This window comes from Galeopterus variegatus, unplaced genomic scaffold (assembly GCF_000696425.1).
Source record: "Galeopterus variegatus unplaced genomic scaffold, G_variegatus-3.0.2 Scaffold512, whole genome shotgun sequence".
NCBI lineage: Eukaryota > Metazoa > Chordata > Mammalia > Dermoptera > Cynocephalidae > Galeopterus > Galeopterus variegatus.
The window spans coordinates 486,638-495,923 of record NW_007726623.1 but is presented as its reverse complement, the minus strand read 5'-3'; the positions used below and the strand labels follow the sequence as shown (position 1 = coordinate 495,923).

The 9,286-nt window shown below is 49.8% G+C and overlaps 1 protein-coding gene across 1 annotated transcript; it reads right to left on the bottom strand.

Moving 5' to 3' along the window:
- Nucleotides 1-417: 417 nt before the first annotated feature.
- LOC103588001 (chromosome unknown open reading frame, human C11orf24) lies at nt 418-5,911 on the bottom strand. The gene is made up of 3 exons (XM_008569569.1): nt 5,734-5,911; nt 2,437-2,594; nt 418-1,723 (listed from the first exon to the last, which is right to left on the bottom strand). Exons 2-3 carry the CDS (start codon nt 2,510-2,512, stop codon nt 501-503), a joined length of 1,299 nt encoding a protein of 432 aa, XP_008567791.1. The 5' UTR covers nt 2,513-2,594; nt 5,734-5,911; the 3' UTR covers nt 418-500.
- Nucleotides 5,912-9,286: the final 3,375 nt, after the last annotated feature.

Genomic DNA, 9,286 nt, shown 5'->3' with positions numbered 1-9,286 from the left:
CTGCCCAGCGCCCCGGCAGGTTTAGGTATCAGAATGAAGCCCAAGAAAGTGGCACAGACACAGCAGACCTCCAGGACATCATGTTATATTAAACGTTTACAAAACCCACCGTCATACGCATCTCAAAAAAGCTCCACCATGAGCAGCTGTGGGTGGGACACGCTGACACGAATGCGGAAACGGTCTGAACGAGAGCGTTCTGGTCAGGAGCCGAGACCGGGCTGGAGCCCTGCCCACCACTCCCCCCACAGTAGGATCACCCTGCTCCTGTGCACGTGATCATTTACAAAAATAAATATGAAAAAAGCAGCAACTCTTTAGTGATCACGGAATTAATCTGACAGCAATTAAATGTGTTTAAGCATCTGGCATATTTCCTAAATTGCACCAAAAGAATTTGGAAGCACTTGGTTTGGTCTCAGAGGCATGGTGAAAGGACGAGGGAGAGGCCCAGCCTTCCAGCACCCACTGGAGCCACCAAAGGCCGGGCCCCCCCAGCCTCACATTTCTGAGTCTGCATACATTCCATTGATTAAATAGTCCACCTGGGTGTAGTCTTTCTTCTTGTAGCTCTCGTAGGCCTGCAGGGCAAACAAAACCAGGATTGCGATGAGAAGGGTCACCCCGAGTAAGAGCACTACCAGGAGAAAAGTTTTGCTCACTGGGGGTAGGATCAGGGGCTTGGTGGTCACCACCAAGTACTGGCCTTGGGTGCTGGGCAAGCATGAGTCCGTGGCTGGCATCTTAGGGTCCCCTGAGCTCCTGGGTATTGGCCAAGTGGAAACAGTACCAGGTGTGGCTTTGGTCTCCACCAGCTCTGGTGTCTGGGATGTGCCTGGCCCTTTGGCTCCCCAGATGGATGGAATAGGGCTTGGCTGTGTCATGGGGGATGTGGCCTCCACCTCAGGGCTCAAGCTGGTGTGAGGCACTGGCACTCTGTTGGCAGCTGACTCCTCAGCTTGTTCCTTGGTGGTGGTCACCACTGTTGAGGGCACTGAAACCACGGAGGGGGTGGTGGTGGGCTCTGGAGTCTTGGTGGAGGGGGTGGTGATGGGCTCTGGAGTCCTGGTGGAGGAGGAGGTGGTGGGCTCTGGAGTCTTGGTGGAGGGGGGGTTGGTGAGCTCTGGGCTCGTGGTGGAGTGGGGTGCGGGCCTACTTGCTGTGTCAACCACAGACCAGTCCATTGACATCGGGATGGTGGGGCCTTGTGCTTGGGGACTCCTGGGGGGTGCAAGGCTTGCAGTGGAGTTTCTGGGCGTGGGCTTGGAAGGGCTGTGAGCACTTGTTGGACCACTTGTGTTTGTTGTGGTTGTAACAGTCTGCGCACGTGTGGCCGATGTTGTCAGTGTCACTGTCCTTAGAGATGTGGTGCTACTTGGCACTTGCCCACGGGATGAGCTGAGTGGTGGAAGCCAGGCAGCAGTAGTGGACAGAGTCTGCCCTGTGGCTGTGGGGACAGGTGGCACAGGCACACTGGAGGCCGCACCATCAGCCATACCTTCTGTAGTAGCTACCGCGCCTGCATGTGTCCTGTTTGTTGTCTCTGCTGTGACTTCAGTAGAGTTGAGGTTGGCTACCAAAGTCCCTGTGGTCAATGTGACAGGAGAAGATGTCACCATGGCTGTATTCTCGGACGTGTTATTATCAGCTGTTGTAAGGGTTTGCACAGATGCATCTTTCTTGACTAATTTATTCCACACCTTGTGAAGGACAAAGTTAAATCCTTAAAGCCAGAAAAAGGAGAAAAAGAGACACGATCATTTTTGTTCACACGAAGGTGACTGCTCAGAGATTGTCCTACTGTCTGGCCCTGTGGGCTGGCTCTGCTGTGCCCTCTCTTCTCGGCCCAGCGACAGGCGAGGGAGGTGATGTGTGAACACGTTCCCCTCCTCTTCTCTCTGCCCGCGTCCGCAGAAGCCTTTGGCACTTTGATTTTAGAACTCCTTTGCCCTCTCTGAACGCCCAGCCCACAAAAGGCTTATTAAGAGCTTCACTTCATTTAATCCAGTCCCCAAAACATCAGAGTGAAAGTCTCACATTACAGGTGTGACTCACCATTAAAAGACCCACTAAACACACATCCAAGTTTACAAAGCAGATAGATTGTTGTGCAGATATTCACATCATAAAAGAACTCTTGGCTTTACCAAAGGATTCGCTGCAATAATTCTTGGAGATGAATAGCTCCTGGCAGAGACTAGGAGCGCAATTAAATATGTGATGTATGGATAAAAGAGCTCCCCAAGAAAGATTACATTTATAGAACTCATGAAATCTTGCAGGGTAGCAAGTGAACCTTTCAGGGCTCAGCTGCCTGGTTCTGTTGGGGGCACCCTCCCCACACTGGCCAGTGTCTGCAGACACCTATCTCATGGGCTTGGGATGCTTTGGGGCCACTGTGGGGCCGTCCAGAAGTCACACAGCTTTCTCACTTACGTGGATCATTGGCTGCCACTTGGCTTTCAGATAGGGACAACAAGAAAATCCACGTGAGCACAAGGGCTGTCCACATCTTGCAGGTGAGCTGGGCGTCCCTGAGGCTCCCGACTGGCTTCTCAGACTGTTAATGGTTCCCTTCTGCTTGGCCAAGGGATCTGTGGTCAAGAAAGCACACTGGTCAGCAGGCACACAGCCTCACCTGAGGCACGGGGCGCAGCACTGCACCTGCTGTAGAGGGCTCCGGCAGGGTCCAAGTGCAAACTGAACCGAGTGCTTAGACTAGGACCTGATGCCCAGGAAGAGCACAACATGTCTCAGCCATGGCGTTAACAGCATCTGCCTGTGCCTTGCGTTTGATGGGTTTATAGCATTTCTTGACCTGACTTCACTGTGAGCCTCAGTCTCCACGAGTTCCCACTCTTCCATTCCATCCCTGAAAGAATGGGAGAGAGAGGGCCAAGAATTGGCCATATTCACAGAGCTATGGCCTTCTCATCACCAGGATTGGCCAAGTCTTCCTCCTTGACTTCTACCATGGTCTGCAGGGCACAAATGAGGCCTAATGCACTTGTGTACCCCCTGTGACAGCTGACCAGGCCTTTCGCACAAGACTACACTTAGCCACCCACCCACCCACATACCCACTCATTCATTCATTGACTATTCCATCCGTCTATCCATCCTTCCAATATTTACCAGGTGTCTACCCATGTGACAGGCAGTGCACTTAGGACAAAAAAATAAAAAACACACAACCCCTCTTCTGGGGGCCTGCAGTCCAGCAGGAGACACAGAAAAGAGGGCACTGCAAGCTGCACAAGCACCGAGCAGGGTGTGACTCAGCGCTGAGAAGCAGGGAGGAGACAGCATCTGGGCAGACCTCTAAGGGTTAGGTGGCAGAGTACAGAGTGCCTCAGGGGCCCGGAGGCACTGAATTCAGCCAGTGGTGGTGGTGGTGACACCTGGGCCACATTCTGAAAGCTGGCTGGGGATCTATCTGGTAGGGGAGGGGGGAGGCAAGAGGTGAAGGAGCAACAGATGACAACAGCAGGGTCAGAGGCCAGGGACAGTGCGGCAAGAGGGGGGTCAGGCCAGAGAGCGGCGGGAGCCACACAGCAGTGTGGATTTTACAGCAGGGGGACAAGAACCCCTGCAGGGACTTCAGCACGGGCAAGGTGCTTTAGCAAGAGCAGTAGACAAGCTGCACCAGTGACTGACGGCAGGGGCACGGCAACCCAGGCAATGTCACAGAAAGTGTTGCTGAATGAGTGACTTCTTCACTTCAGAGACTGCAGCGGCGCCTACAGCTCCCCCAATTCTCCCATAAAGCAAAGCCTTCTCCTTCATTCCAACACTGCACAGAGGTGATATGGGGGCCTTACTGTGTCTTTAGAAAAATCAAGTTTGTTTGGTTTGGTTTGTTTTTTAAGGAAAATAGTAATAACAATGAAAAGGAAACAATCATGATGAAACCAGCACTTGGCAGCCTGTAGCAAAGTGAGACCCCAGAGCCCCGTAGCTGCAGGTGGACTGGGGTTGGGGGGTGCCAGGTCAGCTACCCATTCACCACTCATGGACTAAGGGACCGCTTGCCATGTGCCTTTTAGCTTCTTCAGTGTTCACTATCGTCCCCTTGAAGAAGCTACAGCAATAGGTATAAGGGACCATGCAGGGATATGGGGGACAAGCAGTACACACAGCAGCCAACAGCGTTTGCCTGGGTTCAAATCCCAGTCCTGAGCTCACTAACCAAGTCACCCGGACAAGTCACATGACCTCTCTGAGCCTCACCAAGCTATGTGAGGGTGACATGGGGTCAGGCAGGCAAGCACCAGCGTGGTGCATGGCTTAGCCATCAGCCCACCCCAAGAAGCACTTCCAGCAGAGCTGGGAGCTACAAAAAACAGTCCCCATGCAACAAAAAGGGATGTCTGGGGTGGTGGCCACATGGCTTTCTGCCTCCTGTAATCAATGGCCAGGGCTCAGCCATGGGGAGCATCTGAAGGGACTGCTGTAAAGTGGCCCCATGGCTGCAAAAACCCCTCCAAGCATAAACTCTTCTGGAAGGCTGGTTCATTCCCTGATGTTTCTAATCCCTTTCCAAGGGTCACTAACTTTTCTCTAGCTTTAAATTGCACTTTCCCTCCAAAATAGTCTATAAGGGCTCCTGATGTCTTATAGGTCTAGAAGAGTTACTTAGCCCTATTAACCACAGATTTGCACTTGTTTTCTAGAGTGCAGAAAGCATTCTTTGTTCTGGCAGAAAAAAGTGGGGGTGGTGTGAGGAGAGAAGAAACAGACCAATATCATGACAGGGAAGAATTGAGCCTGGGAGGTTTCAAGCACAAAGAACTCACAATCTGCCATTGGCCAAAATAACAGAGCTGGGCTCTTGGTAAATGCATGTATTTAAATGATTCTCTCTGGCCAGTCACATCTGCTGGATGCATTTAAAATGCTCCCACCACTGGGCCCAAGATGCTCCCCATGGCTGAGCCCCAGCTATGAAGTCTGCTGGGTGAGTTCAAGGTGGAATCAAGTGACAGGGCCTTCTTATGGGCAAGAGGGTCTTGACTCCCTGAAAGCAGCCCAGGCCTCAGGGCCTTTCACTGCCCCCTCACTACAAATCTCTAGGATAGGGGTCAGCAAACTTTTTCAATAAAGGGCCAGATAGCAAATATTTTAGACTTTGTGGGTCACACTGTCTGCGTCTCAGCTGCTCAATTCTGCCACTGTAGTGCAAACCCAGCCATGGAGCATCTGGAAATGATGGGCATGGCTGTGTGCCAATAAAACTTTACTTATACAAATAGGGAGAAGGTGGGATTTGGCCCACAGGCCATAGTTTGCCAACCCTGCTCTAGCACTTCAGCCAACTTCAGGGTTGTTGCTCCAGCTAAGGCAGGGAGGAACTGAATCAAGGTACTGAATGGGTTTCCACCTTCCTGTGCAGTTCCTCACCTTGCAACAGACACAGGCCATCTTGTTCCTGGGGTGGGGACAGCCTCTACTCAGTGTTCTTCTGCTCCTCCTCCATCCCCCTACATCAGGGGGACATTTCTGTCGTGGATGCAGGAGAGGGCCAGAGAGGGTCTTGTGGTTCCCATCCCCTCACATCTGTTCTGGCCTGTGGATGGCCATCCTGGTCTACCTCAGAAAGAAGGACCTCTGACAGCGAGGGGCCACAGACCGGGTCCCCCTTGGTTACTGTAAGGCTTTCTTGTCTTTCCTTTTTCCTGGACCCTTTGCTAACCCTATGAAGCCCCCTCAGGGCCTCAGGGCTGGTATACTCACCAGAGGCAGCTGCTCAGGGTGTACTCCTACTCTGGGCCCTCTTCCTCCTTGAGGAGCTGTGGGCTGGACACAGTATGCTCGCCGGGAGAGGTCTGGCAGCTTGGTGGAGCACTCCCAGGCCATGGCATGCTTTGTGGCATGTGCAGGATGAAGGCAGATGCTCCTTTCTGGTAACAGACTCATCTAGGGTTTGAAAAAGAGTCAACACTCCTTAGGAAAAGCATGGGGGAAAAAAATGCAGCAAGGACAGAATCACTGAAATAGCATTCAATAGATCATTATACTGGGAAAATGACAACGTGTATCAAAGCTTCCAATGTCAAAACTTTTGATGTAGCCATTTCTACTGCAGGAATTCCTTCTAAGGAAGCAACTGGACAGACGTCTAAAGATGGAGATCTACTGAGATATTCATCACAGCATTGTTTATAATAGTAAAAAACTGGAACAGTTCTGTAAAGTATGATCCCATTCATATATAAAATACTATGGCAGCTGTTAAAAACATACAGATTTCTATTTATTGACATGGGAAGATGCACAGCATGCTTCATTATGTGAAAAAAGCAGGTTACACAAGAGAATGCATACCATGATCCTATTTTTGTTTAAGTACACATATATTAAAGTTTCTGGACAGATTTGCTCTGAATGTTAATAATGATTATCCATAGGGAATGAATTTACCTGTGATTTTTATTTTCTACTTTATATCTTTGTTTTTTTACAAGCATGTATCACTTTTGGAAAACATTTCTTTAAGACTCCAGTGAAAGAAAACAACTCTGATTTTCTTCAAGTACTATGAGCTACTAAGCAGCAAGGCACAGAGTAATCCCACTTGTTACAGTTTCACAGGAAGATTTTAATAATTTAGAGGAAGCACATTTTTCTAGGAGCCAATCAAAACTTGGGAGGAATCCAGGCATACAGCTGTAATGCAAAGATATTAACCAGCACATAAGATTCTCTCATGAAAAGCATTTAATGTAAACTTGGGAGGAGATTACAGAAACAGCTCATCACTTCCTATAGCAGGCAGGTGTCAGCTGGTGGTGATGCCAGAGGATCACCATGGGCCTGCTCCTCAACACGATGCTCATGTGGGCACACAAATGCATGCATGCAGCCACACACACACGCGTGTGTGAAGTCACACTTGAGCACACACACAGCTGCATGCATGTCCATCCAAACACACAGCTGTGCACTCACGTACCGCCACATGTGTACAGTCACATATGCATGTGGGAAATCACACAAAGGCCAATCCACACATGAAGCATCTCCACACGGCTATCTCAGGACACTCCACAAGTTTCTCAGGAAATTTCTGCTGCATACCGTCACTGCTTAGGCACTTCCAGCCAGTGGAGCTTGTGGGCATTCCCAGGGAAACAGGAACTGGCGGCCGTGAAGAGTCAAGAACAGACCCTCATGTACCATGACTTCGTCTCTCTGGTATGGTCCTGCCTCCACTTTCCAACAGAATATTCTAAATGTCAAGATCATATGTGGGGATGTGTGCTCATCTTTATAAGTTGACTCATAATGGACAAACCATTAAGATTTAAAATAATAGTGTCCCCTGCAGGACTTCAGTGACCCTTAGAGAGTCTGGCCCTCAAGATCTACCCAGTTATTCTCATCATTACCTGGTACAGGTAGACTAGACAGATCAAGGTCTCAGACTGTAACGGATGGGGAAAAAAGAGTCCCTGAGGCAAGAGGGGAATAAGCAAGAAAGAATTTAGTATCAAGTAGGAGCCCAGGACAGGTAGAAAGATGGAAGGTTAGGCTGCTGATGGGAGTTCTCCTTCTGCAGGGATCAGCTTCCCACGATCTGCAAGAAAGGTGCAGCATGGCACCCCTGAAGCCAGGGGGCACTCCATGAGAAAGGCACCCCCCGACTGCACCACTGGGCATCACCTTCCCTATCTTTTGCTGGTCTGTGACCTTGAGATTACACCCAACACCTCTTGTCTCATTTCTTGTTTTCCCAACCTTGGCTTGATTTTTAACTTTTTTTTTTTTTAAGACTTTTTATTTTTATTTTTTTTGGCAGCTGGCTGGTGTGGGGATCCGAACCCTTGACCTCGGGGTTATCAACACCATGCTCTAACCAACTGAGCTAATTTGATTTTTGACTTTTTTAAAAAGAATATGGACCACTTTACAAATTTGCATGTCATCCTTGCACACGGGCCATGCTAATCTTCTCTATCTCATTCCAATTTTAGTATATGTACTGCCAAAGCAAGCACCCGATTTTTAACTCTTACAGAAACCTGTTTGTTATATGTAGGATACTGCATGCAAGTTACATGAAATTGGACTCCAAATTGCTTAATTCTTTTTTTCTGGCATAGACAGGTTCCAAAGATCCAACACAAGTAATTCTCAGGCTTGGTAATGTGGACTACAAGTGTTACCCCCACTTTCTATCTTGTTATTAATATTTATCAGCAGCAACGTGGCCCAGTCCCTATCCCGAGCTGGGGAAGCGATACATACCAAGGAGTGGGGACTGCAAAAGCAAATACAGGGCCAACTGCAGACACCTACTCCTGACAACGTCACCTGGCTGAACTTTGATAGCAGAAGCTCAAGGAACACAGACTTATGGTTTTGTGTACATAGACATTGGCCTGTAGTCCAAAGGATGTGTCTCTGTGGCAGATGGGAACCTGGAACCTTGGACACCATCTTAATTATTCTGCCTGTTTCCAGGTTTCTGGAAGTTTGGGTATTACAGCTAAATTTTAGGGCCTAGTTTTTGCTGGCAATGAGTGTAGATTTTGACATTCCTTTGTCCGTGATGCAGGTCCAACGTATAAATGGAAAATTTGTATTTTAAATACTTTCCTCGCGGATTTATTGAAACTATAGAGATGCTTCTTTTAGGGGAGATAAAACTAACTGCAAGTTGTTAAAGTCAGATTTCTATGCAAGGTGTTTATTTCTTGTGGCAAACCATGTGGATGTTGATTCTCTTAAGCAGCCACATGGGGGACTACTCAGTGACTCACATGGGGATAGAGATAGGTACACAGATGGGCAGGGTAGAAAACCTGGTGGAAATGCACAGCCCCCTCCAGGGGGAGAGGACCTGGGGGGGTTGGCCTGGGTCACCCAAAGGGCAACTCTCTCAGGGGGGTAACACTTCCTGGGGCGCAGGCTGGGCCGGAGGTGGGAAGACCTTTTAGTCCCCCGCCTGTAGAGGAATGTCCCAACTCTGCTCCCAAACTGGAACGACCTGGTCTCTTCTCCAGTCTGGGATCTCCTTCAGCCCTCCTCCCCGTCCTGCCTCCTGGGCCCCCATCCATGCCCCTCCAGAGGCTCGGCCTCCAATGGACTCCTTCCGTCCCGTCCTCTCTCGTCCTGCTCCTCACCTCCATTCCTCACAGCCTTGCACTCCGTGTCCCGACTGATCTTTTCTCTTGTCCCCTCCTCCCGCCTCTCGCCCCTCCATTCAATCCTCCTCCTGCCTCTCAGGTTCCGATTCAACCCTCCTCCTGCCCGCCCCCCAGTCCCAAGCCGGCTCAGGGAGGCC

Bases quoted from the DNA above. Each gene is read 5' to 3' on its own strand.
- LOC103588001 (XM_008569569.1), bottom strand. From the start codon at position 2,512: ATGTGGACAGCCCTTGTGCTCACGTGGATTTTCTTGTTGTCCCTATCT. The intron at 1,724-2,436 runs GTAAGTGAGAAA...TCTGGCTTTAAG, and splicing joins AGTGGCAGCCAATGATCCAC to GATTTAACTTTGTCCTTCAC.